Source organism: Schistocerca serialis, chromosome 7 (genome assembly GCF_023864345.2).
Source record: "Schistocerca serialis cubense isolate TAMUIC-IGC-003099 chromosome 7, iqSchSeri2.2, whole genome shotgun sequence".
NCBI classification, from domain to species: Eukaryota; Metazoa; Arthropoda; class Insecta; order Orthoptera; family Acrididae; genus Schistocerca; species Schistocerca serialis.
Window position 1 is genome coordinate 155,104,693 of NC_064644.1, and position 27,336 is coordinate 155,132,028.

The 27,336-nt window shown below is 44.1% G+C and overlaps 1 protein-coding gene across 1 annotated transcript in view; it reads left to right on the forward strand.

Moving 5' to 3' along the window:
• Positions 1 to 4,557: 4,557 nt before the first annotated feature.
• LOC126412943 (uncharacterized) overlaps positions 4,558 to 27,336 on the forward strand; it is a 153,796-nt gene continuing 131,017 nt past the window's right edge. The window contains exons 1-2 of the mRNA XM_050082835.1: positions 4,558 to 4,687; positions 7,730 to 8,115. Coding sequence (XP_049938792.1) covers positions 4,558 to 4,687; positions 7,730 to 8,115 — 516 coding nt within the window. The remainder of the gene's footprint in view (positions 4,688 to 7,729; positions 8,116 to 27,336) is intronic.

Here is a 27,336-nt window from a genome sequence, read left to right on the forward strand (position 1 = left end):
TCAAGCGAACTGTGCTCAGATATTTATTTATTACTGTGTGTATTTGCAAAAGGTTTGATTTCGTGGTCATAACGCACAGTTAGCATACTCCATATATTTGGTGATTTTTTTCACCGTGCGCAAACACTAGGGATTGATCGATGAGATGATACGGAACAAAAATATCTAATGAACCTATGTCCGGAAATGCATGGTTTCCATGCCAGAGATCATTTATTCAATCATACGTTGTTACAGATACTGCGGTCTAATAAGCCCCGTAACATGGAGCCAAGTTACAGTATGCGAGGTTTCCATCTAGAGGGTAGTGCTGTTCCTCATACGTCAAGTCCTAGCGCCCTCTTCTGCCACAGTAATGGGTAATGTTGTGTCCCATTCAGTTCTCTTGCGACTCACCTTGTCGTAGATGTGACACAGCGTTATACACAGTGGTTCCGTATTCGAATCGAGAGCTTGACGACATGGTGTTTACCTACGGAATAGCAAATGGCAACGGGCAGCGGGCTACAAGGCTGCATTAGGAAACCTATGCCCGCCGACAACAACCGCAGCCTTTAGTGTTTGCAACAGCGTTTCGCCCTTTATCAGAGACAGAGTCATTTCAGGAAGCAGGGAATCATGAAGGACGTACCTGAAATATTCGAACACCGGACTTGAAGCAAAATGTGACTACACAGTGTAAGGTGACTCCGTGTCAGCACCAGGAAGTTGGCCCACCAATACACGCTAAGACACTTCTAGCGTGGGCAGGGCTTACTAGCGACAGACTTTCCACATTGGGAGCAGTGTTTTCATGATTCCGGGATTTGCCTCATCCATCTTATTCACAGATGAGGCCACCTTTAAGCGGAGTGATCTTCAAGAGAGTCATCTGTGGGATATTACGTAGAACCCCCGAGGTACGGTAACAGCGAATCATCAGGATCGATGCAGCCATGTCTTCCTTCCATGTCACCTAATATGCCAGAACTACTAGCGTTCCAATCGGGTAACTTTGTCTCCCCTGCTGGAAGAAGTGCCACTGATGATTCGGAGGATTATGTGGCTGCTACATGGTGGTGCTCCAGGGCACATCGTCGTTAAAGTCCGTACGCATGTCAGTCGTGTCTTTCCTGGACGACGGGTCGGCCAAGGGGGTCCAGTTGCATGGCCCCGTCGTTCACCCTATCTCAACCCGTACGATTTCTGGTTAAGGGGCCATCACAAATGTGTCGTGTAAGCAGAGGCCATTCCAGATTTGGAGACACCGTATAATTCATGCAACCTTCGACACTGTTCAGATGCACCCTGGCAGATGTGAGCGTGTGGTACAGGATTTGCTACTGGTGCATACACGCATGCGTGAGCCACATGGAAGCCATTTCTAATACCTACTGTCACTGTTGCTGCGTTGTACTGCACGTATTAGACTGCAGCCTCTGTAGCAATGTGTGATGGAATAAATGGTCTCTAACATGGAAACTATGCATTTCCGGACATAAGTTCATCAGACCTATTTATCTCCATATCCTCTCATCTATCAGTCCCTAGAGTTTGTACATGGTTGAAATAATCACCCTTTATATGTGGTGCAACATAATTTTTGTTGCTGGAATTTAAAGTCTGAGTTTCATCTGAAAGAGACTTCACACAGAGAATGAACTGAGTAATTTACGAGTAGTTTACATTAAGAGGATGTATGTACTTATGTTATCAGTAGTATTTTGGGGGCTGGCGGTAGAATTTTATTAAAGAGCAAATGTGTAAGAGGAATGTCACCTGCAGTCTTGTGTCAATGGGAGGTTAGATGTGTAGTGACCATTTTAAAAAATAATATGACCTGCAGTTAATAGAGATGTAATGTGGAATTATTTGCTTCCATACCAAAAATGTAGTGTAATTTGAGTTTCTCATAATAAGAATTTTTGTTCAGTTATGTTCTTATTTTCGTTGCGTATTTATATGTTGATCATTCTGGTAATAGTTTATTTACAAGGTTTTATGTTTTTATAGAGAATTGTACGCTCATGTGGGATGCAAGATGCTAAGTATCGGATTTCAGATGCATCAGATTGAAGTATTCATATTTTGAATGTAATGGATAGGTAGCACCTGTTTAACTTTAAAAGTTGCATTTCTGTGTATCATTGAAGAACAAACCGCAGGGGCACATGGTGTACCAGGGAAAGATAGAAACAGTCTGTTCATTCAGTAGTTCAAAAATGGTTCAAATGGCTCTGAGCACTATGGGACTCAACTGCTGAGGTCATTAGTCCCCTAGAACTTAGAACTAGTTAAACCTAACTAACCTAAGGACATCACAAACATCCATGCCCGAGGCAGGATTCGAACCTGCGACCGTAGCGGTCTTGCGGTTCCAGACTGCAGCGCCTTTAACCGCACGGCCACTTCGGCCGGCTCATTCAGTAGTGATGGGGTCAATAGGATATACTCATCGCGGGCTGTTTCCTTAAATATTTGATAGTATATGGTTTGGCAGGTCATAGGCGATACAGTACACTTCAAGCTGTTCATTCGAACTAATGGAGGTGGAGAAACAGCTGCAGTGATGAAGCCTGGGCGCAAGATTCTGGTCATATAATGTCACTGCAGAACAACACCAGCCACAAAAGCGCGACATTATTACAATCAACTGTAGTGCTTGAGGTCACGTGCGGCGAGACATAAATCTGAAAGTTTCCACGAACGATGGAACACTGTCAGCTAAAAGGAGGAACACTGTCAGAAGTAGAATTCAAAGAAGCTATAGATGTTCTTGTTAATGAGCCTAGAAAAAGAAACGGCTTTCTTATTTATTTATTTTAAAGCACACTAATAAAATGCGTATCTAGTACAGATGTATCTGCCACGTTTAAGTCTAATTTTATGTATATGTATGTTTCCTCCATATTACTCAAGGCTGATTAACTTACCACAAAATTCATCACACTAGTTTTGGCACAAGTGGAGACATGTGGTACAAACCGTGATATCACAAAGGAATCTTGTGCTACTTCATATTGCATTTGTTATATCCTAGCCAGTAATGCCACCCGAGCCCGCTGCCAGAAGGTTGGCAGCATCAAAGTCCGGACGCCGTCCGCATAAGCAGCGCCAGCGAGACAGGAAATCGCCGCAAGTCTGCGCGCGCCACCGCTGGCTTCTGGTTTCTTAAGCGCTGGAGTCGCGAGCGCTAGGACAGTTCTGTATTCGCCGCTCAGTTGTATACTCGCCACCGTATTGTGTACTTGCTAGTCAGTTGTGCGTTCATCGCAGCAGAGTAGTTGTTTGTCGTCAGCCGACGCTGACCTAGCCGCTCCGACTCGAACTATACAGATCTCTGTAGACACGGAGTTCACTACTGTGTTCCTGTATCTTCGTTAATAAAGATAAGTACCGACTTTTATTTAATCAGAGTATTTGGGTTTTCATCTTTCTGTTCACTGTTCCAGCGGACCGGTCGGCCCGCTATTAAAAGTGTGGCGGTGACTTCGTAAGCCGTTTCTACAGCGAATTGCTTGTCGCTACGAACGCCGCCACAAAACTGGCGACGAGGACTTCCGAACTCGTGTGCAGAGCTGGTTCAACTTGTTTCTGGTTATACTAATTATAGCGATAAAATTTTGGGGGCTGGTTTAATTTGTGTTCACTATGTCTGCCGAATTACAACAGTTGATCTTGTTACAGAGTCAGCAAATACAAAGTCTGGTGGAAGCAATCGCCAAACAAGCGACTAATCCTCCAACACAAAAGGAACAAGCACAGGCAGCACCACCTTTCCGTGCTTTTGATGCATCACGAGAAGAATGGCGAGAATATTTCGCTCAGTTGCAGGCGCACATGACAGTCTACAAAATCACAGGTACTGGGCGGCAGCTTTATTTAATTTCCACTGCAGGCGTGGAAGTCTATCGACTACTTTGTAAGTTGTTCCCGGAATGCCAGCCAGAAGCTTTAGATTATGACGTTGTTGTTATCAAGCTTGCTGAGTATTTCGAGTCGCGAGTTCATGTGGCAGCAGCCAGATTCAAGTTCTTCAGATTAAAGAAACTGCCACATCAATCTAATAAACAGTGGTTAACAGATTTACGGGGCCTCACCCGTCAGTGCCGATTAAATTGTGTGTGTGTAGCTTCCTACAGTGATGTCATGTTACGAGACGCTATTACTCAAAACATTGCAGATTCTCGTATTCGTGCTGCTATCTTAAAGTTGCCTGACCCGTCATTAGAGACTGTGATGAACATCATTGAAGCCCAAGATACTTTTGACTATGCTGAGTGTGAGTTAGATCAGCCATGTATTTCTCAAATTGCCTGTGCTAAGCAAGTTATGTCACGCCCGCGGCCCCACCGGCAGAGTCAGACTGTAAACACTAGCCGGCCGCGTCATGTTAAACACATTCGTCAGCCGCGCGTGCAAAATGATAGAGTTAAGTCTTGCCATAAGTGTGTTCTTGCTCATCCTCGTGAACGTTGCCCGCTAAGAAACGCGGTTTGTCACTTTTGTCAAAGGAAAGGACACATCCAGACTGTTTGTTTGCGTAAACGCAAGAACAATTCTAGTGCTGCCCAGCCCATGGATATTCATGTTCTTCAAAGCCAGCCCGCCCAGAAGGTCGCGTTTAAAGACTCTTCCACGGTTCGTGTGGGTAATAAACTTGTTCGCAATAAGCCACCCACCCAGCCCTCTGCTATGCGACCCAAGCGTAATTCAAACGCTGTAAAAAGTAATGTACTTGTTGTTCCACCCGCCCAACCCACGAGTTGTCGTAAGCAGCGAACACGCGCTAAACGCGCTGATTTTGTGTCTTGCGCCTCCACTGCACCGATCCAGAGACAGTGTAATAAACTATTTGTGAAGCTACGCATCCAGGATAAGACCTTCAATTTTCAATTAGACACTGGTGCGTCTGTGACTCTCATAAATAGTGCTACGTATGCGGCTATCGGCCGCCCTAAACTTTCAGCGGCAAAACATTCTTTGGCTACTTATAGTGGAGAACAAATTCCTGTGTTAGGTGTATCTAGCGTGCCAGCCACATTCCGTGGCCGTACGAAAACAGTTTCATTCACAGTGCTCCGCGCTACAGACAGTGTAAACATTTTCGGATTAGACTGTTTTGACTTGTTTGGCCTGTCTATCCAAGACAATGTGTTGCAAATTAATTCTGTTGTTGTTCCTCAAGACAGCATGACCGATTTGTGTAAACGATACAGTGACATATTTAAAGACGAACTAGGTTGTGCTGCGAACTTTGCCGCTCATATTACGTTAAAAGATAATGCTCAGCCTCGATTTTGTCGTGCTCGTCCAGTGCCTCACGCCCTCCGGGCACCTGTAGAGGATGAACTTCGTCGTTGGCAAAACAACGGTGTTATTCAACCCGTTTCAGCGAGCCAGTGGGCTTCTCCCTTAGTTATTATAGAGAAACCGTCTGGCAAGTTACGTTTGTGTGCCGATTTTAAGTCGACAGTTAATCCTCAGACTGTCATTGATTCTTTTCCTTTGCCTAGACCGGACGAGCTGATGGATAAGTTAGGGGAAGCTCGTTTCTTTTCCAAAATTGATCTCTGTGAAGCATATTTGCAATTGCCCCTCGACGAGCAATCACAACAGTATTTTGTCATAAACACGTCGTTGGGGTTGTTCCGTTTTCTGCGTTTGCCTTTTGGTTGTGCGTCAGCTCCAGCTGTTTTTCAGCGTTTTTTGTCACAACTTCTGGCTAATGTGCCATCGTGTTGCAACTATTTAGACGATATTGTTGTGTCCGGTCGGACGCCTGCTGAACATTTCCGTAAATTGGAGTGTTTGTTTAAAGTGTTGTCTCAGGCAGGCCTACGTTGCAACATCGATAAATGTTCATTTTTCCTTACGGAGATGGAGTATCTGGGACATGTTATTAATGCTCAAGGCATTCATCCCTCCCAGTCACATTTAGCAGCTATTCGTGATTTGCCCGCCCCTCGCAATCTGCATGAATTGCAAGCAGTTCTTGGCAAATTGACGTATTATATTAGGTTTATACCTAATGCATCACAGATTGCTGCACCGTTGCATCGTCTCCGCCGTAAGAATGTTCCGTTTGTGTGGTCAGCTGATTGCCAATCAGCCTTTCAGCAGCTTAAAGAGGCTTTATTGAATGATCGTTGTCTGGTCCATTACGACCCTCATAAGCCTCTGGTGTTAGCTTGTGATGCCTCTTCTATCGGCCTCGGTGCTGTGTTGTCTCACCGAGTCGGTAACACCGAACGTCCTATTGCGTTCGCATCTAAATTGCTAAACAAAGCTCAGTGTAATTATAGCCAATTGGACAAGGAAGCGTTGGCTATTGTGTTCGGTGTCACAAAATTCCATCACTACCTCTATGGTAGACCATTCTATTTAGTCACAGATCACAAGCCCCTGACGTCACTGTTTCATCCGTCTAAACCAGTTCCTCAGCGGACAGCTCAGAGACTACAACGTTGGGCTCTTTTGTTATCACAATACCAGTATGAGATACCGTATAGTCCTACAGCTCAGCATGCAAACGCTGACGCGCTTTCTAGATTGCCGATTGCTGCGGATGATGTCTTCGATTCCTCTGACAACTCTTGCCATCAGATTGACGCCGATGAGCATCAATCCCTCCGGGATTTTCCGATTGATTATCGTCAGGTGGCACGTGAGACAGCTACGGATCCTCATCTGAGTTTACTATTACGTTTTGTTCAACGTGGTTGGCCGTCCAAGGCAAAGGACATATCGGATCCTGTGGTTCGTCGCTATTATCCGCAACGTCATCTGTTGTCTGTTTCGCACGGAGTTTTGCTGTTACGCACCGAGAATGACCAGCTTCGTGTAGTGGTTCCCCAAGTGCTCCAATCCAAGGTCCTCGACTTGTTGCATCAAGGTCATTGGGGAGTGGTCCGCACCAAGCAGCTTGCCCGCCGTCATTGTACATGGATCGGCATTGATAAGCAGATTACGCAGATGTCTACAGATTGTTCGACGTGTGCCGAACACCAAGCTGCTCCGCCTCAACGCTATTTTGAGTGGGCACGCCCTGCCGGTCCCTGGCAGCGAGTACATATTGGTTTCGCTGGTCCATATTGGAATTCTCGTTGGCTCATCGTGATAGATGCATTTAGTAATTTTCCGTTTGTTGTGCCCATGCAGTCTACAACGTCTGCACAAACTATACAGGCGTTGACTTCAATTTTTTGTATTGAGGGTCTTCCAGAAGTTTTAGTGTCTGACAATGGTCCACAATTTACCTCTGCTGAATTTGAAAGTTTTTGTTCTGCCAATGGCATTCGCCATGTTCTTACTCCGCCGTTCCACCCTCAATCGAATGGTGCAGCGGAACGTTTTGTACGCACATTCAAGGATCATATGGACCGCCTTCGTGCTACGCACTCTCGTCAGCAGGCCCTCATCACGTTCCTGTCGTCGTACCGGACCACGCCACGCGACGGCCCTTCGCCTGCGGAGCTTCTCCACGGCCGTCGTCATCGCAGCCTACTACGGTTGTTGCACCCCCCGGATCGACCCGCCGCTTCTGAGCATCGCACGCGTTTTCAGCGCAACGACGCCGTTTTTTTCAGAGTTTATCATGGTCGCCGTCGTTGGGAACGTGGTACCGTGATAAGTGTCCAGGGTCGCGGTTTTTATACTGTTCAAGGTGCTACTGGGGTGCACAGGAGGCATCAGAACCAGTTGCGCCGCGCTGGCCGCCCGGATTCTGCCGCTCGTTCTTTGTCCACAGATTTGGTCCGCGGCGGGTTCCAGCCGCGCCTTCCGACTTCGCTGCCGCCCCCAGGGCAGCAGCAGCAGCCGTCGCCGCTACCACGCCGACAGCCCGTCCCGTTGATGCCTCCCGCGCAGCTTCCTCCGGGAGCGCCCCAGGTGGTCGCTCCGGCGCCTGCGGTCCCTCTTCAGTCGCCACCGCCTTCGGAGCTGATGGACGTCGACCCCTCCGCTGGGCCGCCTTCCCAAGCGGTGGCTGTGCAGCCTGTCCTGCAGCCGCTTTCCTTGGGTACCTCCAAGGAGTCTGGCACCGCAGAGCCTTGTCCGGCGCCCACTCAGCAGCCGTCGACGCAGCGTCAGGAGACGCTGCCTCTCTTCGTGGGTCCCGACGCCCCGTCGCGTCCAGTACCAGAAGCTGCGCCCGTGGTCACAGGCGTGCACCCTGACCTCGGTTTTCAGTCGGTGTTTCCCGAGGCCCCGCGCAGCCAATGCTGGGGTGCGGACCGGGGACTGCCACCGACAACAGTCTCCGCCCCGGTCTCTTCTGCTACGCCTGCGGCCAGACCCCTCCCCCGCCGTCGACGCTCGCCACGTCATTATTCAACGACGGTGCGGCGATTTGGGGGGGGGGGGAGGAGTGTTACATCCTAGCCAGTAATGCCACCCGAGCCCGCTGCCAAAAGGTTGGCAGCATCAAAGTCCGGACGCCGTCCGCATAAGCAGCGCCAGCGAGACAGGAAATCGCCGCAAGTCTGCGCGCGCCACCGCTGGCTTCTGGGTTCTTAAGCGCTGGAGTCGCGAGCGCTAGGACAGTTCTGTATTCGCCGCTCAGTTGTATACTCGCCACCGTATTGTGTACTTGCTAGTCAGATGTGTGTTCATCGCAGCAGAGTTGTTGTTTGTCGTCAGCCGACGCTGACCTAGCCGCTCCGACTAGAACTAGACAGATCTCTGTAGACACGGAGCTCACTACTGTTTCTGTATCTTCGTTAATAAAGATAAGTACCGACTTTTATTTAATCAGAGTGTTTGGGTTTTCATCTTTCTGTTCACTGTTCCAGCGGACCGGTCGGCCCGCTATTAAAAGTGTGGCGGTGACTTCGTAAGCCGTTTCTACAGCGAATTGCTTGTCGCTACGAACGCCGCCACAAAAGCATTTAACCTGGCAAGTGCAATATGAAGGGTGTGTGAAATTATGAAAGTCTGGCTCAAGGTGCCAGATACAGTGAGGACTGACTGAGTGAAGCGAACGAGGAATCCAAGTCAGCTTGTAGCTGGACACCAGAAGGCGCGGTTTTTCTCGAGGCCAGAAAAGGATAACTTGGCTGATATGGAGGATACGACACATTGGCAACTAAGATGGTCAAAATTTAATAGAAATATCACATATCTACTATGAAATTACGTTTCGGATCCAACCAAACACACTATGGAAAGGCCGTGTATACCAGAAATGTAGCTCTGGTAATCGAGTTCATTGCAACTACGACCCAGATTCTAAGCTTAATATTAGGAAATCTAGAATTGTTTTAACTATGACGGACTATATAAGTAACTACAACGAAACCACGGGAGCCATCTGATCGCATAATGTATAGCATAAAAGCTGATGGGATCAGTAAACACCTCAACAATTTATAATTGAAATTACAAATGTGCATAAAAATTACAGTTAAGTTCACTAAAAATTCATATGCAGATGTCCCATAGTTACAGTCACGTGTCACATGAAGATAGCCTGAATATTCAGATCTCCTAGAGGACCAGTAACGTTAAGTAAATTGGTCACATTGTAAAAAACGGATGTAGGCATGCATTGTGAAGTGTGCCAACTTGTTTAATACTGTGTGGTTATTTTAATGATGTGTCAATAAAATAACCACACTAATTTTCCCTATCACCTTAGATGTAATAGTAATTAGTTATAAATTCCAATTATAATCATTATTCAAATGTCTAACTTGGAGTCAGTAGCGTGTGACGTCACAGGTAGTATTTAATGGCGAGCTGCAGAACGCACGTGGTCTTTTGCTAGTCGACGGTGGTTTGGAGATGTCTTTGTGCGTTGGTCAGTCATTGGTAACTTTGTTGAGGTAGCTGTGTTGTCAAGCAGCCGACTGAGTAAAGACTTCAATATTTCAGTGGCGTTTACAGACTTTAACATTTCACTGGACTTCGATTAGGTGTGTTTCAGTGATTGATTTTGAATGGCTCTATACGAAACCTTAAACATTTTTGTAGGACCTAAAGTATCTACGAACTGAAATTATTGTTGCATTTGATATATATGTTCCAGTGTGATAGATTTGTTACATGTGCTTTGCAGTGTTTATTCGGGATAAAGAACTCTAGTTTACATCACGATTTATAGTGGAAAACTATGCCATTAAACTTTGAGTGTCTGCTATCGATTTCCGTCAGTAAGTCGGCAGTTAAATAAACTTTGCTTGCATCTGTTTGTGTATTTGATATTCTGCTAGCACTAACCACATTAATTAGTGTTCAATCGTTACTCAGTTATGAATCAGCAATTTATATGAGGCGACTTTCCACCGATGTTTGAACATTATTTAATATACTTTTACTCCCCTTAATAAAGAACTCTCTGATTTCATTAACCTTATCAACCCTACAGGAATTTCCTACTCATTTTATTTATTTACATGTATTACCGCAGGTCCGATTACTAGAAGGGATTTGAAGATAAATTCTGTATAGGCTTTATAGACAAAGTGCATGTCCAACAGCTATGACACTACAACGAATCAAATGAACAAATAACGTCTTTCATTGCCCACACCAACAGCAGCCAAGTTAAAGCTCCGGTGCACTCGTAATACCCAATAATGAGAAAGTACAGTGATCAAAATTTAAGGATTGTTTTGGTATACTTCAAGACATTTATCAGAAAAATACTGTGGTTGGAGACAATTTTTATTGAAAATCTCTCGGAACGGTCACATGAAAGAAAATCCACGATTTCTTTGTGGAAGAGAGCTTCATAATCCATAGTAACCTGAAAGACCTCCCTGATATGAGTGGAGAGTTCGTTGGCGTGTTAATCGTAAAGAGAAAAATTATCGCAGTAAGTAAGACACTTGAAGAGCACTAGATTGACTGTTACACTAGCGATGTTTGGTGGCTAGCTACGATTCTAAACGGTTTGCGCGGCTTTAATAAATAATACGTTACTGTTAATTATATATGGTTGTCTTTATCAAGTCACTGGGTGACTTATATTAATGCACATACAGAAATATTACTTCAAACACCCAAGATCGCTATTGTACAGAATTTATAGTGATGACAGGTTTCAGTAAACCGCGTTGCCATCATAAAATCCTTTGCAGTACATTTCACTGAATGTTGATAAAATGCGTATTATTCAGTGTCATATCCTACAGAAATACTTCAAGAACGTGAGAACAATAGTATACCAAAAAGCCGAGCAAAAAATACCTGTTACATAACATAACGTACGTTTTTCACTGATTACACAATCTTATGTTCGTACATTACAATTGTTCTCATGTTCACGAAGTATCCTTATATGATATGACACGGTACAATAAGCATTTGACCAAGATTAGTGAAATGTTCTGAAGAGGTCTGGTAATGGCCACGTAATTTGCCGAAACTGTTCATCACAATAAATGCTGTACAATAGCGATCTTGGCTGTTTGAAGTTATACTCCCGTTTCTACCTCACAATAAGAAATTATATATAATTACCACAGATGATGTGTTCAAGAGTAAAATGGCTCGAAAAGAGAAATTCAGACGCCGTCTGGTTGTGTGGAGAGCATTAAATTGTGGCACATTAAATACGAAGAGGTGTTAGTGAAAAATTCAGAATCACGTTTTATCGGACAAATCGGCGGTGCAGCTGAACATTTTAAAACGAGCACTAGACACTACGAAGAGCGGTATAGGGTCTTTCTCGAAAAATTAATCAATAGATCTGCTACTGTTGTAACTCAGGCTCCTCATCAACGATGATAAATCCTGCACCAGGGAATCCATCTACGAAATGAAGTAAATATTCTGTAACTAATCTGGAGGAAAATAGTAACATAAAACTTTCATCTAATACCCCACCATATGATGAATTTACTAGAGTCAGTCTATGGTAACATGCGAGACCTTATTACAGTCCACGAGAGTACCTCTCATAGAACTCTCAAATGACAAAAATTAAACTCGGTGGTTGGTCATGCAGGGCTGTGAATTCGTTGCCTTTAAAGTGTTTAGGCTTTCTTAAGAATAAACTAGTGAGTACTACAAGACTTTGAGCATAAATAGTATTTTAAAGCTACTTCGTTCCACTCTGCAGTGTTGCATAGTACGTCTGGAGGTATTCAGTGAATCATGTGCACAAACTCGTCATCAGATATGCCCTATGAGGTCACTGTCTCGACGTAGCAACAGAAGCATCGCTAATTCAAGTTATTGTTTATTTTATTTTGTTGAATATCCTATCTTGCAAGCTTTATTCGAGTTAAACGCAGCACCTCGTAGATTACAGATGCTCAATACCTTAATTTGTTCATTAATTGAGAGATGCTTATCAGTCGAATGTTCACGTGCAGTTTTCCATTTTGTTGATCTCTAAACGCAAAGGCAACTGAACGCAACATGACCGTACTGCAAAGCGAGAACCAGCTTGCCACTCTTTTTGGCACTCTTTTATGAAACAGGTATGCCTCTTCATATTTAAGCGCACAAATGTATATTTTGTCAGTACTACTTTTCAATATGCTCTATGTATTGTTCTTAAGGTGTATACAGTTTGCTAGTGTATTTATACTTTTCCCATTTTTGCAGCAGATGATGATGGTCATTAAAGACCGCAACCGGTAATCTATTAAACAAAAATGGTTGTGACCATAGACGTAATTTAAAGGCAAGTTATTACATATACGGGTCACTGTGTTTTTTCGCGACGATGTCGCACCTTGTGTTGCCACTCTTCTCTGCTAGAATCGGCGCTTGTCAAACAGTGGCAGAGCGTTCGTATTACTACACACCACCACAGTCTCACACAGAGTTACTGCTATATACTCTTAACTGACATACCTGGGGATTATCTAGTAATAACAAAATGTGATGTGAGGTACAAAAGTTCAAGCTTTAGAGCGGAAGTTCACAGCTCGTGGTCGTGCGGTAGCATTCTCGCTTCCCGCGCCCGTGTTCCCGGGTTCGATTCCCGGCGGGGTCAGGGATTTTCTCTGCCTCGTGATGACTGGGTGTTGAGTGATGTCCTTAGGTTAGTTAGGTTTAAGTAGTTCAAAGTTCTATGGGACTGATGACCATAGAAGTTAGGTCCCATAGTGCTCAGAGCCATTTGAACCATTTAGAGCGAAATTTTTCGCGCCGTAGCAGGTACGACGTAGAACTCGATAGCAGCGTCTTGCAGTTGAGATTTCTGCGACGTAGCGACTAATCACATAACAAAAGGAACTCTGTCTGTAAATAAAGAACGGTTGTATCTTTAAATAGTGCAAAGGAGATGGTTCTGTGACTCTTCGAATATGACACTCGGCGAAAGAATGCTCGAAAACTACACTTTTCTCTGTATTTGAACTGAAATATAACGTTTGGATATGAATTTAAAGAAACCTTTCGACGATTCCTGTGGGGCATGACACGCTGATGTTCGTAACGTGATGTAGCCTGAATAGGAACTAGAATTCATGAAATGGGTGTACAATGTCAAATGGATAACACTGATGATCTTTGCGTGTACTGTCTAGCGCATGACGGGTAACACGCGAGATACCATCAAATTTCATGGCAGCGAAATTCGCAGGTTCCCGGTGCATGCGACAGTACAGCTTTGAGATAAGGAGGGAAGTGTACGTTTTGTACCCCACATGGAATGTACTGGTATGGACATTCGATCACTTCATTTGAACGGAAACACTAGGTATGAGTTCGATAGAAGTCGACAGTTCGGCACATGTCACAAACTTGTATCTGGCTGCGACGGGACAAAGAATGGACACTGTGAAGTACTGAAAGCAAGTGAGTAAAGACCAAGTCCTTCTGACTGTTTTGAGGAATGCAGCCAAAGTAAAACAGGGAACATATTTCAAGCTTGCAGCTTAGGTTGCTGACAAGAGGGCAGCCGACATGTAAACATGTAGTCCGAAGGTACAGACTTTCAGTTTCTGTGGGGTAGTTTTATCCCACTCCATATGAGGCGACGTGCCAAGGGAGGACATATCTCTGGCACTTTGCTGAGTGCTGTCTGCCTATTGCTCGCCTGTGACAAGTTGAGTGTGGGATCGCATAATTAGACAGTGGTATCTGAATAGGTGGCTGCAGCAAGATTGGTACCATGAGTGGCTCAATTTGGAGAAAACACATTACTATCACAGTCTGTCTTTATGACCAACGTCACAATGAACTATCGTGAATTGTGAAACCAGATAAGAGGACTAAAGTGCCGGAAATAATTCACCTGTTGTATGATGGAAACAACAATTGGTGGGGTACCGCACTATTGTGAAACATGCATGACATGGATCTCGGTGATAACAGTACTTTGGGAAACTGACTGCAGATTCATGAGTGAATGTCGCCTGGAGAGAGAGATCGTGGTACGCTTACAACACGCCAAAAGCTGGGTATGAGTAATTAATAAACTGCTTAAGGACTTTTTATGGTAAAAGAGGTAAAAACTGCCCGGGTAACTGCCACTTCTTATGAGAGGTAATACATACTTACCGTCCTCCAAACATCGAACCTAAATTTGTACGTGGATCTGAAACCAACGTGCTACTTTCCATTTTTGTAATAAAAATCATTGCCATATGTGAAAAAGGAAATAAATTCCAAAATAAAACGTATTACGGCTGGCCAGACGTATTAACCGAGGAACTTAAAGTATCAATATAATGTATCCACATTGGCTACGCTATCATGGCAGTTCAAACCGATGGTTAGTGGAGCAGTACTCAGGTGAGAGCCGGACGCGATATCTTCTTGGTGAATGCTTTCCCTTTATGCACTTTTCCACGTTCCTGACCTATATTTGCAACAAACTCTTGAATCAATTATTCATTATTACCTTGATAAACTCATGCTATTCACACTCATGCTCGTAAATTAAGAATAATGCTGATACGTGGTGAAACAGCGCTCTGGTGCGCGGTTTGCTGGTTTAAATAACCTCGGGCTATGACTATGCGGTGCACTTGACCTGCGGTCGTCGCACGGAGGCGCTGGCACCAGTTCACATACGAAGAGGTGTGCTAGTGCATGTCAGACTACGGAGCAGCGAGGAAGTGTTCAGACGTTTTCAGACGTGCTAATGGTGACTGTGTGCTGAAAATGGCTCAAAGAACACATATTGATGACGTTATGAGGGGCACAATACTAGGGCGACTGGAGACTGGTCAAACACAGCAGGTCGTAGCATGGACCCTCCATGTGCCACATAGTGTGAGCTCAAGATTATGGCAACGATTCCAGTAGACAGATAACGTGTCCAGGCGCTACAGTACGCAATGTCCACAATGTACAACAGCACAAGAAGACTGATATCTCACCATCAGTACCCGCAGACGGCCACGGAATACTGCAGGTAGCCTTGCTCGGGATCTTACCGCAGCCACTGGAACAGTTGTCTGTAGACCCACCGTCTACAGACAACTGAACAGACAGGGTGTATTCGCCCGGAGACCTGTAAGTCGCATTCCACTGACCCCTGGTCACAGGAGAGCCCGTAAAGCCTGGTTTCAAGAAACAGTACATGGTTTTTGGTTCAGTTGTCCCAGTTTATGTTCAAGGACGAGTCCGGGTTTTCATCTGGCGTGAACCAGGAACCAGATACCAACCCCTTAACGTCCTGCATAGAGGTCGTGGTTTGATGATGTAGGGTGGGATTTAGATGGGTGCACGTACACCCCTGCATGTCTTTGACAGAGGAACTGTAACAGGTCAGGTGTATCGGGACGTCATATTGCATTAGTATGTCCGCCTTTCCAGGGGTGCAGTGGGCCCACCTTCCCCCTGATGGTTGATAACGCACGGCCCCACCCAGCTGCCATCGTGGAGGAGTATCTTTAAACAGAAGATATCAGGCGAATGGAGTGGCCTGCCTGATCTCGGGGCGTAATCCAAATCGAGCACGTCTGGGATGCTCTCGGTCGACGTATCGCTGCACGCCTTCAAACCCCTAGGGCACTTGAGGAGCTCCGACAGGCACTGGTGCAAGAATGGGAGGCTATACCCCAGCAGATGCTTGACCATCTGATCCAGAGTATGCCAACCCGTTGTGCGGCCTGTTTACATGTGCCTGGTGATCATATCCCATATTGATGTAGGGGTACATGCGCAGGAAACAGTGGGGTTTTGTGGGACATGTGTTTCGAGACGGTTTTCTTAAGTTATCACCAATACCGTGGACTTGCAGATCTGTGTCGTGTGTGTTCCCTATGTGCCTATGCTATCAGCGCCAGTTTTGTGTAGTTCCACGTTGTGTGACACCACATACTGCAATTATCCTTAATTTATGAGCCTGGGTGTATATTTCATCGCTCTTTCTGACCCCGGTGCTAAGCTTTGCAGTCAGCTGCCTCTCTGCGACAACATTAAAGCACATGGCGTATACCGGATATGTAACACGCTCTACTGAGAATCCAAAGTTCCGCGAACATCCTGCGGGAAGGGGTATTATGCCTTCCAAGCTTGGAGCAGGTGACGTGCTAAAGCACTGTTAAGTAATCATTCTCTCCCATCTATCTGTGTTTATGGCTTCTCTCTGTCGCAGTGGAATTAGTCGATAATTTGCACTCCGCTAGTAACACTTCCACTTCAAATAACACGTAGTGAGTCACTAAGGCATAATTTCTGAAGTACTCTAACCGAGCATATAAAGGAAAGTGTACAACTATGACATGAAAGTTAATTTATTACACTGTCTCCGCAAAGAATTCAGTTGTAGGAATATTAAGAATAGAAATGCCTAGAGGAAAAATGTAAGGATGTAGAGGCGCATATCACTAGGGGTAAGATAGATACTGCCTTCAGGAAAATTAAAGAGACCTTTGAAGAAAAGAGGACCACTTGCATGAATATCAATAGCTGAGATGGAAACCCAGTTCTAAACAAAGAAGGGAAAGCAGAAAGGTGGAAGGAGTATATAGAGGGTCTATACAAAGGCGATGTTCTTGAGGACAATATTATAGAAATGGAAGAGAATGTAGATGATACTACGTAAAGATTTTGAATGTGAACTGAAAGACCTAAGTCGAAACAAGGTCCTGGGAGTAGGCAACATTCCATTAGAACTACTGACAGCCTTGGCAGAACCAGGCCTAACAAAACTCTACCATCTAGTGAGCAAGATGTATGAGACAGGCGAAATACCTTCAGACTTCAAGAAGACTATAATAATTCCAATTCCTAAGAGAGCAGGTGTTGACAGATGTGAAAATTACCGACTTATCAGTTTAATAAGCCTCGGCTGCATAATACTAACACGTTTACAGCAGAATGGAAAAAACTGGCAGAAGCTGACCTCGGGGATGATCTGTTTGGATTCCGTAGAAATGTTGGAACACGTGAGGCAATACTGACCCTACGACTTATCTTAGAAAATAGATTAAGAAAAGGCAAACCTACGTTTCTAGCATTTGTAGACTTCGAGAAAGCATTTGACAATGTTGCCTGGAATACTCTCAAATCCTAAAGGTTCAGGGGTAAAATACAGGAAGCGAAAGGCTATTTACAATTTTTACAGAAACCAGATGGCAGTTATAAGAATCGAGGGGCATGAAAGGGAAGCAGTGGTTTGGAAGGGAGCGAGACAGGGTTGTAGCCTATCCCCGATGTTATTCAATCTGTCTATGGAGCAAGCAGTAAAAGAAACAAAGGAAAAATTCGGAGTAGGAATTAAAATCCATGGAGAAGAAATAAAAACTTTGAGGTTCGCCGATGACATTGTAATTATGTCAGAGACAGCAAAGGACCTGGAAGAGCAGCTGAGTGGAATGGACAGTGTCTTGAAAGGAGGATATAAGATGAAAATCAACAAAAGAAAAACGAGGATAATTCAATGTAATCGAATTAAATCGGGTGATGCAGAGGGAATTACATTAGGAAATGAGACGCTTAAAGTAGTAAAGGAGTTTTGCTATTTGGGGAGTAAAATAACTGATGATGGTAGAAGTAGAGAGGATACAAAATGTAGACTGGCAATGTCACTGAAAGCGTTTCTGAAGAAGAGAAATTTTTTAACATCGAGTATAGATTTAAGTGCCAGGAAGTCGTTTCATAAATTATTTGTATGGAGTGCAGCCATGTATGGAAGTGAAACGTGGACGATAAATAGTTTAGACAAGAGGAGAATAGACGCTTTCAAAAAGTGGTGCCACAGAAGTATCCTTAAGATCAGATGGGTAGATCACATAAATACTGAGGAGTTATTCAATAGAATTGGAGAGAAGAGGAATGTGTGGCACTACTTGACTAGATGAAGGGATCAGTTGGACGGGCATATTCTGAGGGATCAAGGGATCACCAATTTCGTATTGGAGGGCAGCATGGAAGGTAAAAATGTAGAGGGAGACCAAGAGATGAATACACTAAGCAGATTCAGAAGGATGTAGGTTGCAGTAGTTACTGGGAAATGAAGAAGTTTTCTCAGGATAGAGTAGCATGGAGAGCTACATCAAACCAGTTTGAAGACGACAACAACAAGAATTAGTAAAAGAGTTAGTTGGAGGTAAGGTGATTAATATTCGTATTTCCGCCAGGTGCCCATGTGTCTTTGGAATTCTAGCACCGACTCTATCTGCCCTGACTTTGTTTGTGGTCGATTGTTGGGAGGTCAGAGGACGCTTGGTCGGTCGGAGGCGCAAGCAGCAGCGACGAACTTGAGTATCGTGCCGTGCTCAGCTAGTGATGTAGAGAGGGTCTAGCTGGCAGCAGTGAGCAGTAGGAGGTACGCTGTTGCTGCGATGGTGAGAACTCTGTTGGTCGGACATAGCGGATAGGCGGTAATGTAGCCGTGGAGTGCTATCGGCGCCATCGCGTCGATCATCAAACGAAGTGAGCCTGCTCATGTAGCTGTTGCGTTATCACATTGTGGGCTTTAGAAGTGGTCATTAATTTTGTCCTCCACTTATTCGTTAATAACTGCACCCTGATTTCTCTCCGGCCTACTTGGCATTTGTGACATTACTCCAGTTTGCTGTCGTGAGCCAAAGGTTCTCGCGATTTGTGACGAACGTGCATTAAATTTCGGATTCTGTTGTCTATACGTCACGTTACACAAGAGTGGCGTTCTGTTATATATTTTTGTAGATTACATACCCTTCTCCTTTTGTGTCATGTCTGCGGTTCTTTTGAGGTGGTTTATGTGTTATTAAAACCTTGTTCAAGGCACCTAATACCTATTTTAACTGTAATCTACCTGCCTTTGGTGTTTTATGATAATGGTGTTTATTCAGAGTTTCTCAATTTCATTAGAATACTTTTTAGGGCTTTATTTGTCACTACATTTTTTTAATTCTTTCTGTGTTACTCCAAACTATTTTAGGCATTCGTTTTAAATTCAGCCAGAACAGTGTTTAATTCTGGACTAGGTCTTTCTTAATGCGTTATTTATCACGGGCCTCACTTCATGCCTTAGTTGAGCCAACAAACAGATTTGTTAAAACATCTATAAGAAGGGTATCCGTTTTGGTAACGCCGCTGGCGAGCTCATTTTTATGAAGCCCATGTTACTTGTCATATGCTATTTTTTGATATATCCGGTCTGTGAAAGTCATTTTTGTTATTTATCTATTTACGATGCGGCCTGCTGTCCGTGGCCCAAGTTGTTTGTGTAGTGGTCGGCTACTGCCGTTGTTTGCCTACCTGTTTCCCCTGAAGTTAAGCCATGACCTCAACATTTCGTAATTATTTAAATGTGTGTGATTTAATGTAAACGATTTCTCTTACATTCACCCAACCGCTTTATGTTCATCTAAGCTGCTTCACCGACAAGCGACCTTTAGAATAAAGTAGTCCTAGTATTTTCCTCAGCCACTGTGCCGTAATGGTCACTGAAAAGTCAATCATAAACTTCATTATCGAAATTTATATCAAAACGTAAAGCACCTTCACCAACTGTCGAACTTATTACAGTGCCGCTGGTCGTTAATTCAGATATACTGTACAAATTTTCTTTTTAAAATACAACAAAAGAAACTTGTATGTGAAATTTTAGTACCTTAAAATTTCCTTAGTGTTTTGTCATTGGGCCTTAAGCTGTCTGTGGAATTCTTAAGTGTAACTATTTATTTCATTAACTGATGTCCCTGACATACATTTGTCTTCATCTACTCGCACTGCAACTGCTTGTTATCTTTTGACCTCGATGTGAAACGCCTTTATTCAAATGGTTCAAATGGCTCTGAGCACTATGGGTCTTAACATCTATGGTCATCATGGTAGAACGTAGAAGTACTTAAACCTAATTAACCTAAGGACATCACACAACACCCAAACGCTTTTATTATTGGGATGTAAGCCGATTTGGCACGTGCTGAAAATAACTACTTTATTCGTCTTTATATACTTTATATAATTTAGGCTTCTCGTTGGAAGAGACTTGTCAACGGGCCCCAAGCCATATGTGCAGTTGCTAAGAATAAATGTTTAAATGCTCTTGCACCTTAACCCTTTGGTAAATACTTGTATCGCAGTTACTTCTTCAAATTATTTTAGCTTCACAGTGAAAGACAATTATTGTATTTTGGTGTCGATAAATCAGTGTTATAGTACAAATGTTGTAGGAAAGTTCTTGTAGAAAGTAAATACTTTTGGTTATAGGTGATCACAGGCTAAAAACAGAGGTTCTAAGTGGTCGGCAGGTGCACGTAAAAGAAAGAAACTTGCTGACTTTCCGAATTATCCTTTGACGTGTAAGATTAAAGTAAACACATAGACACAAAAAAAAAACACACACACAATCACATTGTTATGCCTATGTCCCTATATGGCGCCGCTGTACTAACAGCTCAGCGCTGCTCTTCGGCAGCTAGACTTGTTGTGGTAGGGGTAGTGACAGGTGGGTGGGTAGGGGGAGGGAGGTTGGAGGCCGGGAAAGATATTGGGGTTGGGCTCCTACACAGCTTAGAGGAAGGCGACTAGTTTGCTGGCTAGGAAAGGGGAAGGGAAGGGTAGCAGGTATTTTGGCTGGCATAATTGGAGCGGCTGGTAGGAACCGAAGGAGATGTGGGGACGTGATTCGGGAGGGGGTGACAGGACACAAGTACAGGAAATGTTTGGGTGGACAGTGCAGGGACAGTGTGTTACCTAACATTATCGGAAAGATATGTTGCAATGATAAATCCTACAAGTATGTTTCAGAGAAGCTGGTAGTGAAGGGAGGTCTCCATATGGCTTGGGTTGTGAGGAAGCTATGCTGCATTGTCTACAGGAGAGTTGTTGTATAACGTGGCTGCAGTAACACATGACAGGTGACGGTGTAGGACAAGCCTCTGACCATCCTAGAGTATGAGGTGCTCGGTAGATGGGTGGGTGACAGAATACCACTTTTGAAGGGATGGGAAGGATCTCTGGCAGAATTTCGCTCACTTCAGGGCAACATGAGAGATAGTCAAAGCCCTGGCGAAGGATACAGTTTAGTTGTTCTGGTCCACAGCGACAATGGATGATGAGGCACGTGCTCCTTTGTTACCGATTCTTGGGTTGGTGGGAGGATTAGGAGTGTGTCAGGATATGGCGTGGGAACTATGTTGGTGGACTAGGTTTGCATAGGAGGTGACTGAACAACGAGGAGGACGTTGAAGGAAGCAAGCCTCCGTGGCAGACGCATTAGCAAATTCTTGTCGCTGAAACCCCGCTTTTGCAAGAGGTGGAGACCGTCTTGGTTGTCTTGTTATCATTGTATCCGTTGGTTAAACTTGTCCTGTAATCACAGGAGATGAGGAAATTCTTAACACAATGTCGCCTTATTTTCTCCAGCACGATCAGGATAGAAAATGGCTCCGCATAGTACCTTCAAAGAAGAAGTGTAGCACTATTGCAATGCTGGAACACCACAGCCATGAAATCGAAATGTGTAACCACAATAAGAACAACAACTGATAACGTAAGTAAATAAAAAAGAAATTGTTAAGTTTGGCGCGACTATACAACTTCACATAGTTATTGTCGATATTAACTTCAAAATGTCAATTACTATTATTGTTACTCAGTTTCACATTAATGCTTTACTTGTATAGAAGAAAAAAATATGTAATCTTTAAAAATTTGGAGAATTTGGTTTAGCTTGCTAGAATCTTCGATAAGTTTCACTAATCAGTCAAATTATTGTTCATAGAAGGATAGTTGCAATACAGGACAGTTGGCTTTGGGAATATGATCACTCATGTTGACATACACATATCATAAAAATGTCATATCGGATGTCCATTTAACGTAGGACACTAACAGATATTTTACACAGCTACAACTTTGTAGTTGTTTAATCTTACAATCATACTGTACCTTTCACTAAGTAGCTGCTCGTTGGTAACAATGATCGATCATTTTATCTGTGATTCTTTCTTCCTGAGGCTCGTGTTTTTTAGTACTTAGAGAAACATGTATGCCGTGTGATACATCTGAGATAACTTGCCGTTGGTGATGGTTCAGAACAGAAGCCGACAGCAAAATAAAGTAACCTTATTACAGATAGCACAGCGTTATGCATTTTCTAAAACCCAACAGATCGCTACTAATCAGCAGTACACTTCCTTCCAGTAATCTCTGAGTCTCATAGCAAACAGCCATTTCAACATGGCTTGTAGGAGGAAGGCAATGGCAAACCACTTCCGCTAGGACCTTGCCTAGTCGGCGGTGCGGGTCCCCCGCATCGCTCCCTACGCTCCTCGGAGTATGAGACCTCTCATCGTCATCATCAACATGGCTCTTGTCTCCTGCAGAGCAACATGCCACCACAGAAACTTGCTTCTCCCATCCTCGTAGCCTCAGGTCTTTCGATTCTAGCGTCTGTTCGATTTTGCAGTTGCGATGGATACCACTCGGCTTCTCCGAAGTTTCTTAGTATTGCAGGAAAGATTCTACTGCACTCCACCGTTCACGCTTGTTCATGCCTGGGCAAAGTCTCTGATACTGCCACTGTCTTCCAAGAACAATGAGCAAACAATTAATGGGTTACTTTCATAAAGACCCATAATTATCCATAGTCGCGATAAAGAGGTCTCAAATTTGGGTCAAAGCTGCCTACACCCTTTCTCTGTAATGGTGGAAAATCGTGACGCCCCGTGACGTTTCAAACTGAAGGCTGTCGGCACATGCGCAAAAAAAGGCCAGAACTCAGAGATTCATGTCAGGTCTAAGGTAGACTAATGAGTTCGCATTGACACCAAATTTCACTACAATCCATTCCAATGCAACCTTGGACGTGTCACGCGATAGTCAGGTCGACACATTCTCTCCTCAACCCTTCTCTTAGTGCCTCTGTGACGGTGGTCAGAACCACATGGGCCTGCGTTGTGATCATGCTGTTTTATAATGTGTGGCCACTGAGAATCAACACGAAATGGCTCAGGAAGTGGCATAAAGGGCTGTACTTAACCAACCCTATCTGTAGAGATCTTCATTTACACACATTTTACAATTACAAACTACAATTTGCATTCCATTGTGGAAAATTATGACGTTCTTGGAAAACATTGATATTGCTCACTCCCAGCCCCCCCCCCCTCTCTCGCACCACCCAGACGATTAAACCCTTCATGAAGGGCCCACCTTAGACAGGATCACTAAGAATTTGCATTCCTGAAAAAACAACGTTCTGTATTCTTAAAAGTTTTCAGCTTAACATAGAGATACTGTAAAACAATAACTTGGAAATACAACAATGAAAGTGTACCCTGCCAGAAAAAGCATGCCACAGAGATAACACGTTGTGTGCCGAGACTGTTGAGCCTACCGTGTCCATTAACGTCTTCATTGTAAAGTCTGTTTCATGATCACCAGTATTCATCTCCGTTGCCTAGAAAAAACTGGAAAGTCTGTTCAGTAACTGTAGATGGACAGTGAAGCCATTTTCAGCGCTTTGAGACTTTATAGGCGGGTGGAACGTAAGTCGAAAGCATGAGGCATCGTATGAGATGGCTGCTAGAGAGGCTGAGGATAATATTTCAGTCGGAGAGAATAGTTACCCAAATTACATTCTTCAAACTATATTTTATGAGATTTTCAATTGACACATTTTATTAGAGTATGCCTTGATGAATCTAAACAGGACTTTATCGGCTGCTTAGTCGTGTTCCCCGAATGTGTTCTCCGATTAGGGCTCCAAGAGCAGGTTTCACTTTACTATGCGGAGCCATTTTCTATCCTAGTCGTGCTGGAGAAAATAAGGCGACATTGTGTTAAGAATTTCCTCATCTCCTGTGATTACAGGACAAGTTTAACCAACGGATACAATGATAACAAGACAACCAAGACGGTTTCCTCCTCTTGCAAAAGCGGGGTTTCAGGGACAAGAATTTGCTAATGCGTCTGCCACGGAGGCTTGCTTCCTTCAACGTCCTCCTCGTTGTTCAGTCACCTCCTATGCAACCCAAAGGCTGTGGAATTTCGTGAGGCTCAGTGTCTGGAAACGAGGAACAATAAGCCGCATTCAGTGAAACCTACACTGCGACCGTCGCTTATCCGTTTCTGACCACTGTGAGCTGTAGATGTATCCCTTACAAAGCTATTATTTGGACATTTTCCCTTGACACGTTGTTGCTCCCTCTTACGGCAGGAGGACGCGCGACTGTGTCAAAGATGCGAGTGTTGATACCGGGTATTTTAACTGATTGTTCCGTGCGCACCAAGAAGAAAAATGTCAACCAGAATCCAAGTGCTGATTTGCAGACTGTCAGCAACCACTGACAAGCCGGCTAGTCCACGAATAGCTTCATCCCCACCTTCTCCCTTTCGTCATAACCAGCGTATTATATTCTAGGACCAATAATGACCTGTACCAAATAGAGCTTTCCTCTGAGGAAGGCCGTTGTAATACGGTTGAAACGTTGGTTTTACAGTTTATAATTAAATTGCAATGTAAACCCGATATACCGCGCTCCAATACACCGTTAATTCGGATGAAGCGCGGTGTAAAGTATGTCTCCCGAAATCAAATATAATTTATGAATGATTTTTTTCCCTCTCAGTGTATTTTACAAACTTGAAAAAATTCTTATTACAGGCTGCATGTAGCCTTTCTGCAGTATTACTGCTTCAACCTTCAAGCTCCCTGCACAACAACCAAAACAGATGGACGTAATTAAACTGAACCTTAGTTGTGCCTTATCAACATATGAGGATTATTACTGGACAGTAGCTCTCAATACATCTCTCAATGGCGCAGCCAACGAATTGACTGCGCAACAGTGCTTGATAAAAATATAAATGAGCATAACCAGCACGTGGATTGTAGATTATTCATTCTTTATCTAGATTTCTGTGTGCTTGTTACCATGTCTCGGAAATGAAAAGTGAGTGATAAACTAATAGTAACTAATCGTGTAAAAAATGATGAAACCGAACAAAATTTATCACGCGAGTATCGTGTAACTAACAGAAAAGGAGGCTGAGTGATAAACTGAAAATAATTGATCGTGAGAAAATGATGACACTAAAGCAAATTTATCACGCGAGTGTCGTGTACCTGAAGTAGCAATCATAGGATGGGCGAAAGAAAAGAATAAATGTAGAAGCTTTGTGAACACAGTTGAATGTTGTGTGGGAAGGACAGAAAGAGTGAACTTGCCGAATGTGTCTATACCGGTAGTCGGATTTTGATTAAGAGAAGTGGGTATCTGAGATTTTCCAGGCCAATTATTTAAGCCCAAGATGAAAAATTTCACTTTGATTTATTACCGTTGGCTGGTTTTGAAGATGGACATGCCACGTGGAAGTCACCAAACAACCATCAAAGGGGAAGCAAGATCTTTCGACATTTCAAATGTGTGTGAATTACTAAAGGACCAAACTGCTGAGGTCATCGGTCCCTAGACTTACACAGTACTTTAACTTAAACTAACTTATGCTAAGAACAACACACACATCCATGCCCGAGGGAGGACTCGAACCTCCGACGGGAGGACTTGCGACAGTGAATCTGCTTCACATTATCCTGAAATTCTACTTAAAGTAAACACACAAATAGCTAAATGATCGAGTGTATAATAGTAATGACTACTTCCACGTAAAAATCGGGAAATAAGAACGGTCTGAAAATGAATGCGGAGAGAATAGCCCTCTTCTTTGTCACAAAAGACTCGAGCAGCACGTTGAAAGCTCTTCGTATAACAAAAAGAAATAACCCAAAATGTTTCAAGTACGTAAGCGTATCACCACTGCTATTCACTTGCAGTCATTCTAAGAATTCTTGGATATATGACAGTTTCACCAATTGGTTTCAAGAGGAGTTTGCTTTGCCAGTCAGAAAACACGGTCACGTAAGCTGAGAGAGTAACCTCCTAAACATTGATCACTGTTCATCTCATACAGCCAGCCGGAGTGGCCGTGCGGTTCTAGGCGCTACAGTCTGGAACCGAGCGACCGCTCCGGCCGCAGGTTCGAATCCTGCCTCTGGCATGGATGTGTGTGATGTCCTTAGTTTAGTTAGGTTTAATTAGTTCTAAGTCCTAGGAGATTGATGACCTCACAAGTTAAGTTGCATAGTGCTCAGAGCCATTTGTACCATCTCATACACCTGCTGATGTGCTGCAATCTTAAGGTGGAAAAATACACTGCTGAGCCAAAACATCCGCTTAATAGCTTGTTTCTCCGTCTATGGAACGAAATATATCAATGAATCTGCATACCAGGGACCCAACAATTGGTTGGTAGGCTTGTGGAGGTACGTGAAATTAGAATGCCTACGCACAGGCCGCGTAATTCCCGTGAATAACGGGCCGTTGGTTTACTTACGCAGTGATGGCACCCGATAGCGACCAAAATGGGTTCCTATGACTTACGTTGGGGAAACTGGTGGCCGAGAAATCAATGTGAGTTCACTGTAATACTCCTCAAACCCCAGTAGCTTGTTCAGGCTCCGAGACACGGAAAGATGACACCGCCGTCGGAGAAGACATCGAGCATGAAGCGATGTAGGTGGTTAGCAGCTGTCACCGTGCCTTCGATTACTACCACTGGTCCCGTGTAAGCGCTGGAGAATGTCTCCCATAGCACAGCACTACTCCCACCAGTCTGTGCCCTTGGCGCGCTGCACGTTTAGAGCCGCCGTTCAACTCGATGTCGGCTTTGGTGGAGATGGCCAACGACCTAGTTGAGCAAAAGTGTGATTTACCCTAAGAACCGGTGTTTCCATTGACAGACGGTCGCATCGCCGGCCGGTGTGGCCGAACGGTACTAGGCGCTTCAATCTGGAACCGCGCGACTGCTACGGTCGCAGGTTCGAATTCTGCCTCGGGCATGGAAGTGTGTGTTGTCCTTAGGTTAGTTAGGTTTAAGAAGTTCTAAGTTCTAGGGGACTGATGACCTCAGATGTTAAGTCCCATAGTGCTCAGAGCCATTTGACCCATTTTTGAACAGACAGTCGCATCCTGATGGATCTGTGATCACTGCAATCGTAACTGA